Source organism: Mugil cephalus, chromosome 7 (genome assembly GCF_022458985.1).
Source record: "Mugil cephalus isolate CIBA_MC_2020 chromosome 7, CIBA_Mcephalus_1.1, whole genome shotgun sequence".
In the NCBI taxonomy this organism is placed as follows: Eukaryota; Metazoa; Chordata; class Actinopteri; order Mugiliformes; family Mugilidae; genus Mugil; species Mugil cephalus.
Window position 1 is genome coordinate 20,306,131 of NC_061776.1, and position 19,134 is coordinate 20,325,264.

The 19,134-nt window shown below is 41.5% G+C and overlaps 2 protein-coding genes across 3 annotated transcripts; one reads left to right on the forward strand and one right to left on the reverse strand.

Annotated features, from left to right (window-relative positions):
- Positions 1–43: 43 nt before the first annotated feature.
- Positions 44–8,814, reverse strand: mtf2 (metal response element binding transcription factor 2). The gene is made up of 15 exons (XM_047590280.1): positions 8,574–8,814; positions 7,500–7,701; positions 7,269–7,350; positions 6,354–6,464; positions 5,879–5,979; positions 5,576–5,748; positions 5,386–5,481; positions 5,167–5,235; positions 4,869–4,992; positions 4,471–4,538; positions 4,177–4,347; positions 3,257–3,371; positions 2,997–3,055; positions 2,665–2,760; positions 44–2,419 (listed from the first exon to the last, which is right to left on the reverse strand). The coding sequence occupies exons 1-15, from the start codon at positions 8,576–8,578 to the stop codon at positions 2,044–2,046; spliced, it is 1,848 nt and encodes a 615-aa protein (XP_047446236.1). The 5' UTR covers positions 8,579–8,814; the 3' UTR covers positions 44–2,043.
- Positions 8,815–9,569: 755 nt separating this feature from the next.
- dipk1aa (divergent protein kinase domain 1Aa) lies at positions 9,570–18,967 on the forward strand. Of its 2 annotated transcripts, none has more exons than XM_047589568.1 (7): positions 9,570–9,692; positions 9,984–10,127; positions 14,799–14,933; positions 15,088–15,195; positions 15,296–15,472; positions 15,573–15,707; positions 15,817–18,967. In XM_047589568.1, the coding sequence occupies exons 2-7, from the start codon at positions 10,074–10,076 to the stop codon at positions 16,495–16,497; spliced, it is 1,290 nt and encodes a 429-aa protein (XP_047445524.1). In that variant the 5' UTR covers positions 9,570–9,692; positions 9,984–10,073; the 3' UTR covers positions 16,498–18,967. The 2 variants fall into 2 exon arrangements, with proteins under 2 accessions (XP_047445524.1, XP_047445523.1); XM_047589567.1 differs by having other exon boundaries at positions 9,654–9,798.
- The last annotated feature ends 167 nt before the right edge of the window (positions 18,968–19,134 follow it).

Consider the following 19,134-nt stretch of genomic DNA (forward strand, 5'->3'; position numbering starts at 1 on the left):
CAGAGAAGGCGCAAATGTTCATGTAGTAAACATCCCGAAACAGTTCAAAATATCCACTTTTATTTGTCCTTTAACAAAACAGGCTCACAAGTAACACGTCAACCTATATAACGATGTATAAAAATGTAATAAGAAGAATCTCAAAAGGAGAAAGCAGACGTTACATGTATGTTCTTTGGCTGCAGAAGCCTGCTTGAAGTCAGTGGTAGCAACATGGAGGCTGAGAGTGATTGAACAGAGAGAAGCTTAACGCACTGGATACACCCCTACAAACAAGACACGACATAAGGGTCATTTTGACAAAATCAGAAACATCTCCAAAAAGAGACATTAAATACTAACTGAATATTTACCTCCTGTAATGACACATACAGCCTTTTAGTTTTCCAGTGATAGTTTTCTGACCCAGTTTGAACAAGGAAGCATAGCAGTATAATTGACTACAAATGACTATACCTAAAAAGATATGTTACATGTTAATGACTCAAAATAACCGAGAGCATGACATGAAAACACTGACCAACAACAGAGTGAACAACTCGTATCAAAAACCTCCAGTCAGGCTGCAAATGCTGGCCTCTGCAATGCAGTGAAGCTTTGGGACATATCCTGAGTGTGTAGACCATAAGGTGAACTTGACATAAAACCAAAGAGTCCAAGTGCATTCTTGTACATGATTTGTTGTTCCACCAATCACATGGAAAACTGAACGCCTGAGTCAAATCATCACAGTAACAATGCTGAAGTTCCTCTTGTCAAGTCATGTGGTTCTATTAAACAACTGAACAGATTTATCCATGAATAATTTGCATAGGCAGCACAAATAACAAAAACAATCCTGAACTGTACGGTAACTGGGCTTACAACAATCATGTTACGCAGCAGTTTATTTAACTAGCAGATAAAATACAACTAAATTAGGTCCTTAAAGATTTAGGTTAATTAATCAAATGAAAAGTATTTAAAACGATATGTTTTTAGCCAAAGAATCTATGAAAACAAAGTTATTTTCAAGAATGGACAATTTAATAAGACCCCTTTAGGTACAGACTTGATAAGTTGATTATAGGAAACCCACAAATCCAAATTTTACCTGTTACGGAATAAGTAGAAGAAAAATATTTATAAGAACCATAGATAAGAAATACTGCCTTGATCTGAAAAGCTCAAAAGGCTTCAAAATGAGATGACAGCACAACGGATATCTTGTTATGTACAAGTGAATCCATGAACAGAAAAGACATGAAAAAGAACAAAAAAGTAATAATTGTAGTATAGGTTCTATATAAAATAAACATTTGCAGCAGCATGTCTTTTTTTTTTTCTTAAGTTCCTCCTTAACTGCTCACAAATGAGCACGCTTTTCAAAACAGAGATGAAGGATACGCTTGCCAAAAGGCAACAAGAGGTACTCATATCTGGGACTAGAGAGAGGGGAGACATGGTTGTAAAGGGACATGTTTTTATCCGACAAAAAAAGATCAAGTGAATTGATTTAACTGACTGCACGTCTGCAGTTTTCAAACAATTAATGTTTAGAGAAAACTTCCTCTCTTTTTCTTGTCCTCCAAGATTCAGTATTTCATACCTGACACTACATTCTGTCAATAAACATACAGTTTTCATACTTATTGGTCATGAAATAAAAAGCATATCACTGGATTAAAAATAAAGCACTATAAGCGCTCACTGAATGCCTACAGGTGCAGTAGGTGTAGAGCAATTATTCACACCTGAATAAACGAGGGTTTCTGTAAACATTCAAAGCAAAAACCAGAATAACACAAACATGGCGTGGTGTAATGACAATACTTCATTTTTCCATGTATCAACTGTAATCTTACAACACATGAAAATATTCCATAAATGTCTGATAATCACACTGGACCACACTGAACCAGTAGGCTTTACAGTGAGCAAAACGTGTTCTTGTCTAAATTAAACAAAGTCATGTATCAGTTAATGCTCTAGATACACGTGTCCTCAGCACAGATTTGAGGCTCTTGTAAGTGCTGGTGAAAAGAAGTGATGACCGTGGCAAGCCTAAGAAGCAGTGATTCCTTCCCACTCCACCAGGTACTGCACCTTTCCATCAAGGGTAACCCTTCGTGCAAGGACTTTGTATTTCTCCCCACAAGCCAGACGCCCTGCTGCTCCGAAATAGCTGCTGATGGAGCTTTTGAGGTGGGAGAGCTGGCTGTTGGGGTCCATGCCGTGAACTATGTCTGAGGAGTGGAGGCCAGGGAGGCTGCTCAGCATCTCTGTGGCTGAAGGGTTTGTGTCTGCATGGCTGGGTGGGGGGATCTCTGGGTTGGGTGGCTGCAGTGCCCGTCGAGGGCGGCCACGCTTCCTTTTTAAAGGTGGAGAGGAAACAGGCATGATGCTGGCTGTTGTATGCGTCTTGCTGGAACTACAGAGGCTGGATGGTGGTTGATAAGAAAAGAGGAAGTAAAAAATACTGCTGTTAATTTCGAAAAACAAAGTTCACAGTGAGAATTGGCAAAAATAAATAAATAAATAAGATGTCCACGAGAATTGCTCCTTCAGTCCGTACAAGTTCTTTGAAGTTAATGCCAACATCAGTATGTTAACATGCTCACAGTGACAATGCCAACGTGCTGATATCAAGCAAGCATCAAGTATAATGTTTCATAGCAGGCATACCTGGACTTTCTTGAAATGCTAGTTGAGGTAGTTTCTGAGGTGCTCAGTGCTCCTATCGATTCCACGTCTGATGTTTGCAGCAGGGACTTGTCACTCCTAATCACGATAAAAGGATAAAGACAGACAAGAAGGTAAAAACAATAAAGAGAGGGTGGAGGTGCCGAAAATAGTCATTTAGTTGCATAGTAACACCAACTGTTAATCAAGTAATCAAAGGACCATAGAAAGAAAGCATTACTAGTATTAGTTGTAGCTCCAACTGTGCAGTAACCACTACAAAGTAGCATTTTGACCACTTAGGAACAACATACATTTTGCAACTGCTCACTTACTTGATTGAGGTTAAATGATCCAATGCATGGGCCTTTAGTGGTGCAGGCTTTCTAATTCCCTGTTAACATAAAGTCAAAATTAAGAGCATTTCTTAGAAGGGTTCATTTCAAACTAACATTTTCTCACCATCTAAAAAAATGTTACCGTTTTCCTGCAAGAACATCTATATGAAGCAAATATATTCAGCCCTCTAACACTATGTACACAGCCAGACCACTAAGACATGGTATATACAGTATAGCAACACACAGACACACACCTGGGACAAGAGCTCAGCAGAGCGTTGTGGTTTAGCCAGAGACTCCACAGATCGCGCTCCTTGCTTCCTCTTTTTCTTCTTTTTCTCTGTGCCATTGGTTAAAGCACTGGAACTTCTAGTTCAATAATACCAACAACATTTGATGACAGTTTCACAAGTAAGAGCAGCTGTGCATTAAATAACGTAACTGTTAAGCCGTCACACATTGTAAAACAATTCAGGGAGGGACAGTGTCAAAACCCAGCACATTTTTTTTGTTCATTTAGCTTTTTGTACACTCTGGCTTTATTTTTATGGTATCAGGCGTATGCCATTAATCCAATACAGCATAAAGTGATAGTGTTACGAACATTGTTGTATGTTTTTGAGAAACCTTGACTTAAAAGATAATTCTTGTATTTTAAAACCGTGCACCTATTACCCCATATTTTCCAGTGTAAATGATGAAAGTGAAAACAATGTTTGCAAAGTCTAGTTGACCAAGAACAATACAACTGGCAACTGCAAAGTAATTAAACAGGACATTAGTCTTTAGTCCAATTAAAGTGCTCGTTCTAGCTAAGATTGTGTCGGTTAGAAAGGGAAGGAACAATAAAGAGAACTCCCCAACTCTCATTCACGTTCACAGAGCTGTAAAGAGATATGAGATATGATATGAGATTACCGTTACATATTAGACCCACATATATCTTGGTAGGGATCCTTTTCACAATGTTTCCAGACACAATAAAAATATGAGCAGCTCAGTGGCAAAAACAAGTCCTCTTAGTGGGGTGCAGGTGGATCCCGGTTATAACCTTCTCTCTCCCTCCAAACATTTTTATCACTATGAACTGGTAAAATAGAGGACCAAGGAGAAAATACATATTTTAAGATTATCTAACTTAAACATTATCAAATATTTAACTGTGATGTCTTACCTCACTCCAGACAGGCCTTTGGTGGGCTTGCATCCCTTGATGGTGATCTCATGTGAGGCCTTCTCCATCACTCTGCCTGTGGGCTCGTCACAGTTTGGGGGAGAAGGAGGAAAGCGGATCCTTAAGCCAAACAAGTGTTTCTTCTTTTTTACCTCCTTCCCTGACATGAACCTGTAAAGAGGGGAGAATGAGCACTAAGTGGAGGAGAAACACATCTGTGAAAACAAATACTGACAAAGATGAGAGGACACAAGGACTTTGCCGTCAACAAAAACAGTTAAAAGTATAACTTACATGCACTTATTGCTGTTTAGTGCCTCCAGAACACTGTCATAACGCTCTGATGTTGGAGTGTTGGCGAGCTGTAGGCACAGCAATAGGAAAGACAGAGAAGAAGAAAACAAAATTATTACCTCTGGAAATTAAGGTCATATGGTTCCAAAATCCAATTTGGGACACCGGGTGTTTATAATTTAGAGATAATTAACCCTCTAGGACAGGATAATAATGTGATATTCTGGCCTCCATTCAACTCTACTTGTACTGATGCACGAATATGTAATTCCCAACTTCCTCTGCTAAATCCAAGTAATACACTAAGATATTAAATATCAGGAGAAAAATAACTTTGAGTAATAAATAAAAAAAGTATCTTAGTCTGAAATTGACAACTTCATTACAAGTGTCCTTGCCTCGCCGAGCTGCAGCAGCTCCCAGTTGTTGTTGATATAAACCATCAGGTGCATAGCACAGTCAAAGTACTTCTTCTTGTGGATCACACTCAGGTTGTACAGGCTCAGGTGTGTGACATCCTTCCTGAAACATTTTCAGAAAAGCCACATTTACCGCGTGGGTTCAAAAGGCCATTAAACAATTCAAACATGCACAGTGGGACATTATGTTTGAAAACCACTTCTTTAAAAATGAGGGAGTTGAATTACATGGTTTAAAAGAAAGGTTGTGTTTGTCGAGGGTAAACACACAACTTACCAGCTGAGAGGCAGCCGGTTGAGGTACTCTGGTCCACCATTGCAAACCGAACAAATAAACACATAAAACCTGAAGGCAAAAAATAAATACTAATAAACAAAAGACTACTTGAAGATGTATGAGCAATTACAGAACATGATGTGTTCTGACATATAAAAACACAAGGTATTCACACAAACTGATATATCATAATTATATGAAAGTATTAAGCATTAGCACCTGTCTCCGTAGAGCAACGGTATCTGTAAGCAATGGAGACAAGCTTCATGGAACCACTGACGACACCTGTTACACTGCAGCATCTTCAGGTACCAGCTACAAGCAAAGAGACAGTGAGAGTTAAGCTGCGCCATGATACACAATATTTACTTATATGGCTATGAAGGAAAGCATGTGATGTGTAACTCACTCTCCTGGACCGCCACAGTAGCAGTAGCACTGCTGCATGTTAGTCTTGTGGCTCTGGTCCCAAACCAGTTCATCCAGGGCGTATGGGAAGGACAGGTGAAGCTCTGTGTGCTGCTGCTGCTCCTGCTGATAAAAGCGTTTAACAGAGGATCCTCGTCTATGTGTGCTCCCCCTCTGTAAAACACACAGACAAAAAGCATCCTCATGTAGTATACACAAATGTTATATGACGCTCATTTAAACTAAGAAATCTATACTAGCCACTAAAGGATTTATGTATTTACACTAAGAACAAAGGCTGTACCTTAGGTATAGACATGAGGTCACATTCTGAGCAAAGCCACTTGTCATCAGAGTCGATGACAGCGGCATCGATGATGGGGGAGTGACACAGCTGATGGTAACCTAAAAGACAATGGAGACATTTACACACCGGTGCGGTCCACGGTTAATACCCATCTACTCTGTTGGGAACCGATTAGAGCCCAGTCTGTAATAATGAAAGAATGGAAAACCATTAAGACTAATTGGTTTAAACAAATTACACAGTATAAGTAACTGTCTGCATTTTGACTTTAATACTGATATTAACGTTAACTGGTATATAGCACTGAGGTGCCTTTCAGCTAAGAGGTGTTAAACTGGAGTTACTTTTCCTGAAAACACTGCAATGCAGAGAAGGGAAAGAACATCGGACTAGATGACGCAAAGGAAGGTTTCTTTTTCTGTGCTTCTGCAGCCACTGAGAGAGAAAATGCACCCAGGACAACAAATGGTACCTTGTCCACACTTGTCACAAATGACAATCTCATTGGGTTCCTCTGAAGTTTCATCCTGGCATATGGAGCACACGATGTCATCGTCATCGTCATCCTCATCATCTTCATCCCCTGAAACAGACAGACATTAAGATAATCAGAGCAAAAAACTGACCTACAAATGTAAAGAGGTGCAAGCTAACCAAACACCTCAATGTAGACTATCACGCGCTTACAAAAAAAATCCCGAGTAAACAAGATCAGTTAATGTTTTAGGATTTAAAGACATAATGAGCAACAATCGCATTTTGCCAACTGTAAGCAACATTCAAATAGATTCAATGTCCAAAAATTATGAGGACGAGCAAAAGAGAGAAGTGGTGTTTAAGCAAATTCAAAAGTTAAGTAAGAGAGAAAGCAACTCAATTTAACATTATTTAATAAGTATTGGGGACATTCTGGCCTCTATATTTGCACGATTTTAAACCACTTCTGGTAACAGACTTCCTGAGGTAGATGTGTGAAAAGTAGACATAAAAATAATCCAATAGCCCCCAACTACGTTTATGATTATGATCAGAGAGACTTGCACAGGCTATTTTTATTTTATCATAAATTGCGTTCAGTTTTATTCTTAAAAATGCTCATATTTGCACTTTAACTGAAAACCTCTATCTTTTTTCCATTATCATCTTTACACATAAGTTGTGCACTGCTGCTGTACTGATACAGTAGACAGTTAACTGCCAGTGACAAAAGCAAGGAGATAAGTCTAAGAGAGGAAAGCACACAGCAGCTTTGGACAGCACAAAATAAATCATGCAAAACTCCTATTCACTACAGGCAACAAAACTGCACATGTATTTTTTACCTTTCCTGTCGATTATCAAAACAATTACTTAGTTAAATTCAAACATCACAACATGTGAATCTTACCTGTTTGTATATCCTTCCAAAGAACCCAAGACTTTGACCGATCCTCAAAAACCACAAAGCATCGCTGCTTGTCCCGATCTATCTGGAAATGGAAAACAAAAACAGAGATTCACTTGTTTCTAAATGCCGCAATATTTCTACAGACCCGTTAATGTGCTATTCCTCTGGTCTGTTACCAAGTCCCAGACATTTTGACTGTCCTGTACTGTGAGTGCACCTCCTAACACTAACCTTTGTGATTGTCCCCAAGTAGAACAGGCCATCTGACCACCGCGCCAAGACGTCCTGTCCCTCTGTAAACCTGTCAGACATGTCGTCTTCTCCATACTGTCCCCTGGCAGAGAGGCTGGCCGGGGACAGGGACACAGCCTGCTGCTGCCGCTGGGGGTGACCTCTGTGATGGACAGACAGGTGATCTACAACCCCCGAGTCTCTGAAAAACAGTGAGGGACAATGAAACATGATGCTACAATACATTTGAACTGTTCACAATCTGTGTGCTGCTGAGAGTTAAACTACCAAGTATGTATACAAGCAGATGAAACCATGCTACATTTGTTTTAGAAACATTTCCTTTCTTCTGTTGCCAAAAAAGCAGTAGCCTATTACAACCAATTAACAGTATAACCCAGGACGGTGGTGAATTTTCTACGAAACAGCCAATGTGAATGAAATGCACAGATATCTGTGCAGCTACTCCAAAATACTGCCCTCTGTGTGTAATGGGGAAACACAATGTTACAACAGACAAACTTGGGAAAAAGTGAGTGAAACGCATGCCACTTCCTCTCCAGTGGCTTCAAACAACAGGTGACTATGCTCATAATTAGTGCTGATTGGTAATTAACCACCACCAGGCATGGAGTGAGATGGCTGGAGGCCATTACTGAATATTTCCATTGCAGTAAATAAAGAAAACGGTTATTGTACTTCTAAACACTGGCAACACGTTGTAAATATAAGAAACAGTGGTTACTTTAATTATGCAAATGCAGAAACAGACACGTTATGTTCTGTTGAGAAATAATGTCCAGTAAATTAAACTGGATTATTTTCCTCCTGTTTCCTTTTTGCCACTGTCCGTCAGTCCGAGGTTCTCTTTGTTCGGCTAAAAAGTGAGCATGGACACCACCAGCCATAGGAGGATAATGAGATACTCGGCTAATCTGAAATCACATGAATTAGCCACCGGGCCTGGCTCGTAGCTCCTCTAATGCCCATGCAGAGCCGTAACCCCGGCCAGGTCGCTGACCGACCGTCGGACCCACACCCCCCAACGGGAGGAAAACATGATGACAACAATACCTCATTCGGCCACCTCCGCTTCTACAAAATGACTCGTACAACAAAATAATAACTTCGATATGCGTGGCGCTGTTATCCCGCTCCTGTTGCAACTGAAATTACTGCAAAGGGCTCTCTAGATAACTGGCTGGGGTTGTGCCTTCTTCTTCTTCAGAAAATAACAAACGGCTCATTTTCCCCCAGCACGTTCGCCATTTTGGTTTCCCGCTGATGATCGGGGAGTGCATGATGGGAAGACCGCTGCTGCTGGCTCTCCCACTGCCTTCGCCTCTTTTTTTTCAAACATTTGAAAATGTAGGCAGGGCATTAACCAAGTAGAGCATATCCGCCCTTTAAAGAAGCATAAAAAATTATTTTAGTCGAGCACGTAGCTTTTTGGTGGAGTTTTCTCTAGTGGCGTGGATAGAAATATAATTCAATGAATCGTCAGCATTTTTAATAAATATTTACACGTTTTCACAAATGAAAATTGTTTCTACAAAAAAGTTATTGTTTCATAAAACTGTTCAAATTGTGGCCGCTTTATGGCGCTACAAGATAGTGGTGGTGAAAGATTTTATTCACCATAGTAAAACTACTTTTATTGTGATAGATGCAACGGAAGTTTGCGTTACTATTTGTGCGGGTAAACCCGACCTTGCTGTAATGTCTGCTTTGTTTGTGGCTAAATGTGTTTGGGCAAAAGAACCGATCGTGACTTGATAAAGCTCTCCAATCTGTGGTGTTGACACCACAGCATTAAATGGTACAGAATGTACTTTCTTTATTTGGGGATATGTCGATGACCGGAAGTTGTGTCTCGCTTAAGTTTGCGTTACTCCCCAGTCGTGTGGACAAAATAACTGTGGACAGAAGCTTGTTTCACAAAGTTATATAAATTGCGGCCACTTGTTGGCGCCAGAGCATTAAAGTGGCGCTGACGTCTCCAGTTTGAAGCAGGTTTGGAATTACCACGTGAAAACTACTTTTATTTTGAAATGTGTAGCAGAAGTTAGCACTACTCGTACATGTTAGCTTGACAAAAAAAAAAATTTCAAAGATGAGATACCGCACATAAAATAACTCGATGGATGGAAGGCGTGCTGGGTGACAGCAGCGGATGCGCCCTGAGAAAAACAGGTTTGGTTAGTTTGTCTGACGACCTGAAAACTTTAAATATCTGATTGGCAGACGAACAATTTGCGCCTGCGCCTTCAACCTGGGTTTTTTCCCCCCCTTGCTTGAGGTATGTTGGTCCGCTTTAAAAATCGCCAGCTGCTGCTGCTGCTGCAAAGAGCAGAGGCGAAGGCAAGGTGCAATATCAGAGCGATCCATACGGAAAATACCAACAGCTAGTCTGTGGTCGTGGATCACAGTGACAATGATATCGGGTGGTTTGTAGTGGGCTTTTTGTTTTTTTTCTCGTTCCAGTCGTTTGATGTGGAAGCCGCTTTCTCCTCCCGTGTGTTTTGGATGATCTCCCACTGCCAGGTCCACGTATTGAGATGATCTATTTTTGTGATGGCGAAGGGTCTGTTTCCTCGGGCCTGGGTGAAAAAGTCTTTCTACTTTCAGGTAATGTCGCTTATCGATAATCGCTGATTGCGGTTTTAGTCAAAGCCGAAGTGATCCGGTGTGTTTAATGTTGTCGTCGTGGAGTCACATGAGCCTGACAGCTGGCAGTAAACAGGGTTCAGGGCTGCTCTGATGGGGATGGTGGGTTGTCTGATTGATACCTGATGACTGGGACTGATGATGAAAATAATATATGGGTTGGCATCCTATCCGGACACCCCCCAATGGCTGTTACAGAGCAGAGGAGGCCTAGCATGAGGAGAAATGTCATTGTTTTAACGTGTTCTCCTCACATTTGACTTCAATCAGCCTCGACTTGCACTCACAGTTGTCTCATCACCGTCAGCTGCACCAGCAGGGCAACTGTGATCCTGATGCTTGAGTCCTGAGCAGTCGCCCGCTGCCAGAAACTTCCCCCCCAGTTCAGTAAGCAGCTTATGCAAGAGGAAGAGAATACAGAGTTGCATTTTCTTGGGGATAGCGATATTTTCTGCATTACAGCACACAGCACTGCTGGTTTGTTTTTAAGATTTGGAGCTTCAGCCAGACGGTTGAAGTGATGCGAAAGCTGAATTGTGTGGCGCCCAGAGGGTGAAACATGATGGCCGAGCAGATTTCATAGAGTTTCATCCAATATTTATTTCATCCTGGACTTGTCACGGGAGTTATCACGCCCTTGCACGCACTCAAATACTCAGTCCTGAGGCAGTGTCTATGCATAGAGCAATGCGTATGTTTTTGTACTGTACACTATCACTTATCACACTCATGTTCCTGTTTTGCACAGAGATTTGTATGTAACTTGAGACTACTGGCAAAATACACCTATTGTGACAATTTGGCAAAAATGTGCATTTTGTATCCAATACTGCTTACTTTCAGACTTGTCAGTACCTTTTCTATTGAGGTAAAACACATTTACAGGTCAACACACCTACATAACGCAGATGGGCTTGCCGAATCATAAAAGTCAGCACACCAAAGTGTGCTGGCAGAGAGTGTGTACGTGTTAGCGCAGGTATGAGATCCCAAGAAGAAAGGTTATCCGGATAAGTTTGGAAACCAGAAAGCAGGATGAGAGATTTAAGGGGCTTTTGGGTTTTAGTTTACTGCAAACCCAACATGTGTCACACAACTATGTATGTATGTAAATATTTTTAAAAATGCCTTCTGGATTACAGGAGTAAACCTGGAGCCAGAAAAAACATGACAGTAAACAAATAACTTCACATGTATAAGCCTGTTTGATCAAGAACTGTTAAAAAGACTCATGATGAATGGCTATGGAGCGATTTAATGAGTCTCTGTAGACAAGTTTCACACGTTAGTCATTAGTCTATGTCATCAGTGACATTTTAGCCGATAGTCGGCTCCGTCATGAGATTTGGGAGACAAATGGATAATGGGTAAACTACAGGCCATCGTCAGCAGCCCTTGTCTACATGATACATGATGCATCGTATACGTAGAAATGATACCACAGGCCTTTTTGCAGTGCAGCCACGACTGGAATATAAGAAGTTAATGCTGGGTAACTGAATCTGTCTGTTGACAGGTGGCATGCCCTAACGTCTGCACTATAGGTTTCGCGCTATGGGTTAATTCAGCCATGCACAATTCATTTAACTCTCTTCTTTTCTGCAGGACTCGTTACTGACTCCCATTATAGTCAGGGTTACTGTCATCATCCAGCATGAGGTGCTGCCATCTTAACCCTTTATAGGACATTCATTGAAATACTTAGAAATTCTGAATTTCAACCCTAGTGTTATCACAGTGTACCAGAAAACTGTTTTACTTTTGTGAAATCATTCAATTATTTTTTTTTTCCAATTTTTACAGAGAAAATCAAGATTAATGAAGTCACCACATATGGTCCCTTGTTCATATCAAGGGGTTACACATTAGACAACTAATGTACCTAAGGTACCTGAAGTTGTCGTGTTATTCTCCTTGCGGTACCTAATAAAGCGGTTTTGCTCAGTGTTCATGCAGACATCTTGATGACCATATTTGACTCTAATTTGAGAGTGAGAATGTTTCCTTGATTTTCTCTGATTGGCTGATTGAAAACCACATATTTATATCTCACTGAGAGGCCCAGGGACAGATTTTAAAATGTGTGGTGGGTTCTGTAAATTTTTTGAGTGTGCTTTTTTATTTTATTTTACTACATAATATTTATTTTTTTATTTTACTTTAATCCAGTCTTACCTTTTTACTTGTGATTTTTAAGAGTGTTACTTTTATGTGCAACTAGGCCAGTGTGACCAAGTAATTTCCCTCGTGGATCATTTAAGTCTGTCTAAGTCTAAGTTACTGTATATGGTTCCTTGCCCCATAAGGTGTTAACTGCGTAACACTACCATACATTTTAAGGCTTTTGAATTACATTAAAATACAGAGTGTTACGCTGTTTATGTGGTTCAGCTCCCGGGCCTCTATATATTTGCTCACTTACAAAGATGTTAATATTTTAGCACCTCTAATCTCCATTAGACATTAGAAGCTCTTATCTAATGTTTGCCTTGTTAAGTTAGACACTGCATATTGTATTAGACGAGAGGCTGTAAATGACCACAAGGGATTAATGCAGGATTAAGCGCTTTGCTGTTCAAGTTTCACTTCTGTAACTTGTAAGAGTTTGCATCATGTGGGTGTTTGCCGAGCCACACCGCCAGATAGTCCACATGTACACGTGACTCAAAGTCAGCTGTCTGCTGTGAGCATTTTCTAGTGCCTCCGTATTGTCTAGGCACGTTCCATGCACATGCAAACTGGTCCAACAGGGCACCTTCATGCACGGTTCGATCTGATAATAATGTGTGCTGTTTGTTCTCCCCCGATATCCCCTGTCTCCTACCTGGGCTCCCAGCGTTCATTTGTTCATCACGTCAGCACACACATTGTTTAAAAGCAAGGCAGCTCTGCAGAGAAGTGGCTGTTAAAGCTCTAATAATCTGCAGTACTAAATAGACAATTGTACTAAATCAGCCTCAGGGAAGGCAGCTCAGTGAAGTAATAGGTTTCCCATGTGCTCTCCCTGTTTCTCTTGGGTATTTACCAAATTCATTAGGTCGTCTCCTTTGCCGGAAACCTATAAACAGTCAGAAGTTAGTTCTGATTCTGATCCCCTGTGCGTGATTGTTGAGCTGATGCTTTAACTTACGCTGCAGTTTGTATGGACCAAAAACAGAAATATCTCGCATCCTGTTTACACCCTACAGTAGTCACAGCACATCAAAGCTTCTGACTCGGGCCCCTGCCATACCGGCTGCATATTTCGTCGGGATTTGGAAGCATTGCTGAAGCTGGAGGAGAAGCGCAGCACCCTGCCAAAATGCACGCAACATAAACAGTTCCAGCCATGTGATCAAAGAGAGAACCAAAAGGACTTTATCCTCCCGAGTGCATCAAAGTCTGTGGGGAATGAGTAACTGCAGTTTGTTTTGGAGAAGGTTGGGTATTGTGGGTGATGTAGCACACACCGTTTGACCTAAATTATTTGTGCCTTGCACAAATGCCTTGCTGTGCCTTGCGACGTCTTGCTTTACGTAGTTGTATGTAATCATTGACTGTATGTGCAGCTAAAATGATCATTAACTGATTTGTCAATCATCAGAATGTGAATTCCAATAGAAAAAAACACTTTAGCATGGCAAGTTGTCAGATGATAATCTCTTAGACTCTGTGCTCTTTGATAAGCTCCACATGTCTGAAAATTATCTAATGCATGGCCATAAAACCTGGTTTACTTCTCATGACCAATTACTGGCTGAGTCACTTCGATGAACCCCCGACTGTGTAGCACCCATCCAAGTGTTCACCCGCTACCCACTGAAATATCTCAACAACCAAAGAAATGAATAGAAGAAAAATCTTTCCTCGACTGTGCTGACTTTTCCTTTAGCGCCAGATTTAGTGTCAGTGCAACATGTTGTTTTACAACCTGATAGTGATGAAGTTTCCTCCACACTCAACTATACATTGTGGTTAGTCCTAATTAGCAAATATGCAAGATTTGATCACCAGCTTTCTAGTGGTAGCATCTAGCTCAAAGCACCACTGTTTCTAACTACAACCCCTCAAAGCTCTATTTTAATATTTAATGAAGTGAACATCTATTATCATCATTTGCAGACTGTGTTGCCTTTTCATCTCTCAGGTTCTAAATATATAATGTGTTTTTAACGCGTTATGTCACCTACACACGTATTTATACGCCACAGTTCAGTTTTATCCCCAGATGAAAAGCTAAATGCATTAACTTGCACAATGTCACAGAAACAACAGGACATCTGTTTTGAGTTTTGCAAGACATGTGATGTGTGCATCCTGTGACTCAGGGAGTAATCACATTTTTTTTAAATCAGCCATAACAGAAAAGGTATGTCACGCTGGACCAGCTGGACATCCGTCTACAAATCCATTTTCCAGCTCAATGAGCTATTGTTGCACATGGTGACCAGACGTACAGTGGGTTGTCATGGGACACCCCATGCTGTCACCATGGTAACGCATTATGTGATCAGGGTTGATTGTCTTTTTCAACACTTTCGTTCAGCATACAGTGTGAATTGTATTTGTGTTGTTCTGCCCTCTGTTCATTCTTTTTTTTTTTTTTTTTTCATGATCTGTATCGGTCATTGTGTTCCTGCTGTGCGTTCACAGGCTCGGATCTCCTTTGTGCGGGTGAAGTACCTGTTCCTAACATGGTTGACTGTGCTGGTGGGGAGCTGGGTGCTCTACGTGCAATACTCTGCCTACACAGAACTGTGCCGAGGGCATGAGTGCAAGAACTCCATTGTGAGTCCGCGCATTTATTTAAAAGTGACTGTGGTTTGAAAATTACGGGGGGGTCAACATATAGTCGAGATATAATCTGATTTCTGCACGGCAACTAACGGCCTGTTTAAGATATTTAAGACATATTAAAGTAATATCGCTCTCTCTCTCCAAGTGCGATAAATACAGGAGGGGAATCATCGATGGGTCTGCCTGCAGCAGTTTGTGTGACAAAGAAACTCTCTACATGACCAGGTGTCTGTCAACACAGTCAAATAACCAGGTAAGAGGCTACAGTGCCTTTTGTTAAATGACAAGACGATCAGCTGATGGCAGCTTTGATCGTTTGTCATGTTCCACGTTTGTGTGACTCTGTTTACCAGGTGTACACAGGAAGCTGGGGAGACCACGATGGGATCATCCGCTGTAAGCTGGGCGAGGTTGTGCACTACGAGCTGGGTGAGGAACCAGAACCACGGAGGGAGGCCCCGGTGTTCGACAAGCCTACAAGAGGCACCTCAGTGGAGAAGTTCAGAGAGATGGTCTTCACTCACCTCAAGGTAAAAAGGACTTGAGTCAGAAGGGTTTAGAGAAAATCAAATCTCTAATGGACTAAGGCCTAGAACAGCACCTCTTTGTTTCTCTCTCTCGGCCCGCCAGTCCAAGCTTGGAGAGCAGACCTCGAACCTCGCCAGCCTGGTCAGCCAGATACTCTCTGTCACCGATGGCAACAGGGATGGACGGGTATCGCTGCCAGAAGCCCGCTCTATGTGGGCCCTCCTGCAAATGGACGAGGTATCATAAGCCTCTGAATGTTATTATCAGCAGTTTTGTACAGTTTCAGTTGGTGTAAAAGTGTATCTGCAAATTGGTGGTGAGACAGATTTCTGCTCTGTTCGTTGAGGTGCTGCTCGGCCTGCTGCTCCAGGACCGTGGACACACTCCTCGCCTACTTGGCTACTGCGGAGACCTGTATATGACGGAGCGTATCCCCTATGGACCACTGTATGGGTTATCTCTACCCTGGCCACTTGTGTCCTGGGTGCCTAGCGGTGTGCAGCGCACTATGGACCAGTGGTTCACCCCTTCCTGGCCTCGCAAGGCTAAGATCTCCATGGGCCTGCTGGAGCTTGTGGAAGACATTTTCCACGGAACCTACGGCAGCTTCCTGATCTGTGACCTTGCCGCAGCGCACTTTGGTTACACCGACCGCCATGAGCTCCGTCTGACTAACACTCACGCTGTGGTTCCTGAGGACGAGTTCAGGCGTACCATGCGAGTACTGAAGTGTGAGACGGACGCCGACTGTGTTTACGGGGCGGACTGCCAGACGTCATGTGACTTGACGGAGAAACGGTGCAGGGAGGAGCCGGCACAACCAAATCTGGCAAAAGCCTGCGGTACTCTGAAGGACTACCTGCTGCGCGGGGCGCCGTCGGGGATGAGAGAGGAACTCGAGAGGCAGCTGTATGCCTGCATGGCTCTCAAAGGTAATGCTGGACAGATGAACATGGAGCACTCACTCATTCTCAACAACCTGAAAGCACTGCTGTGGAGACAGATCTCGCACACAAAGGACTCATGACAAGACCACTCAGTTTTTTTTTCACAGAAAACTGAGTGGAGAATATGCTGTGATTTAGAGTAGCAAATAAAATTTTTATCATCTTCTAACACTTAAGAATGGTCAGACTGATGGTCCTACCTCCTCTATTTCACTTTCAAATGTTTAGGGGCCTGGAAAACTTCATAAAGACTACAATATACTCAACGATTGCATGCGTCCACCGGTCACACTTAAAACTATTCATGTGAACACATTTTATTGTATTGTATTGCATTGTTCATTACAGTGAAACGCTATAAAGGGTCAGGGTTAAGGAATTCACAATTAACAGGTTTTAGAAGTTAGTTTCTAGATCTGAAACTAACAATATTAAGTAATTTCTGCCACAAAATCATCTTGATATTTGCGGCGCACCATGATTTTAGAAAGATGACTTTATACCATTCAGGAAAATGATACAAACTGAGCTCCACATTTAAAGAACCAGTGTCTAGGATGTAGAGGGAGCTATTTGCAGGCTGGGATTATAGTGCTCACTTCATGTTTCCATGAGTCTATAATCAGTGTTTTCATTAGCTTAGAGCCCATCATATCTACATATATGATAGAGCAGGTTCTCTTCCACAGATCTGGCATGTCCCTACAATAGCTTAGAAGAAGAACCAAATAATGGATCAATAAAAGACCATTCTCATGTCCGTGTTAAAGTGGCAACCACTTAAACTGATGAACTGAGTAATTTGCTATGCTGATTCCTAGACACTTTGAATGGCGCAGAGTTTCAAAAAACTAACAGACACACCAAACAAACCATCAGAGAACTACTGGCATCAAAGACCAACTGTGATTGGGCCAAAATGTTGAACTTGAAAACACCACAAGGACTACGGCCAACAGCGAGCTGGCACATACTATCTGCTCCTGCGTGAAAGGAAATAACTCTTCCAAGACACAGTAACATTAGCTGGTAGGCTAGGGAGCTGGAAAAACCATCGCACAATGCTGGGCTGTCATGAGTCGTGTTGATCAGACGGTCTACGTTTTATTTATTCCAGATGATCATGTCGAAAATCTAATATCTTCTCAGTGACTGAGTGAATGTTCGGAGTAGATGAAAGATATTAAATTCAGAAAGCCTTCTGTACACCCTTTGTTTCACACTTGGTCACACTGTGGTCTAAGCTGAAAGGCCAGTCAGCGTGATATCCCTCACATTCAATTCAGCCACCCAACCATTGGCTTGGTGCAACTACAGAGTAGTGTTTTTTTGCAGCAAGATCACAGAAAATATCGACACACAAGTGTAAAGACAAATTACCAGCACAGTTTGACCTGCATTGGTCCGTTGCAGCAGGATAAACCAAGCAGAGAGTTGGCCCGTCTCAAAGATTGTCTACTGTGGAAAAGGTTGGAAAGCGAGCGTTGAGAGATGGTGTTCAACTGGTTGTAATCTGCAACCTCACCACTAGGTGCCACGAAATCCTACACACTGGTCCTTTAAGCGTTACCTAAAATACATTCAGATAGATCCCCGATTTTGTCTCCGTTCCTTTTAAGCTCCATAAAATCACAGGGGAGTGGATTTTAGAAACTTGAAGGGACCAAAACTATGCAGTAGCTCTTTAACATTTTACCACATTGTCAGCTGCACTCAGTCTAAGCTATACGTTCATAATTATTGAAATAAAAGGTCCTGAAACAGTCGTAGATCCCCAGATTACCTATCAAAGGTCTCTATTGAGGCGATAGTGTCGGTGCCTGACAGATATGTAATTACTAGTATTTAAAGAGATTGGTTTTAGAGTTTCCAGGTGGTTGTTTGACAAGAAAATGTAACAGCCACTATGAAGCTTTGAAAAGTTCAGATCAGTGACACACTGAAGTAAAAACTTGAATTACTGAAAGTATTGAACAGACGTCTCCAGCAGCAGACGCTCTTATTTTGCAGAGGACTGAAGCTGTCCTGGAGGCTTTTCCTTTAGCTGCCACTCTCCAGTATGACCCCTCAAACATATGTTTGTCAGTATTCCATAGACGTCATACTGTTGTCAGTGTACTGCACTTATATTTTTGACCTTCAGTCCTGAATGATATGATCAATGCTGCATCAATGACACAGAAGAATTTGTGCATTTAATTTGTGAATGTTAGTTATTTGCATTTCTCACTGAAAGGAGCACTTGTGGTAATGTATTGTATCCTCGTTTGGGTTTTATGTCACAGTGCCATAGAGATCATGCTGATGTCATTTAATGAATGTTTACCGTTTGCTGGACATAACCGATTGAATCTAATGACATTTGATACTGTACACAAACATTTCCAGATATTGCTGAAACACACCTACTGTGACTGAGACAACCTGATTCATCTACCTACACAGATCTGACCTGTAAAGCATGTTAAGCAAGTTTGATTTCTAAAAATGTATGTTTACTTATTGAAGAAACCAGCATGACTTTGCACAATTAAACTGCATTCCACTTCACTGTAGGTTGTTAAATCTTTTTTTTCTAGGCGTCTTAAAATGCCATGATGTACCATGTATCCATGATGCAATCAGAACTCATCACATGGATTAAAGATTATCACGGTAAAAATGAGTCCGAGTGTAATAGAAATACCCTTTGAAACCACAACCACAACAGATAAACT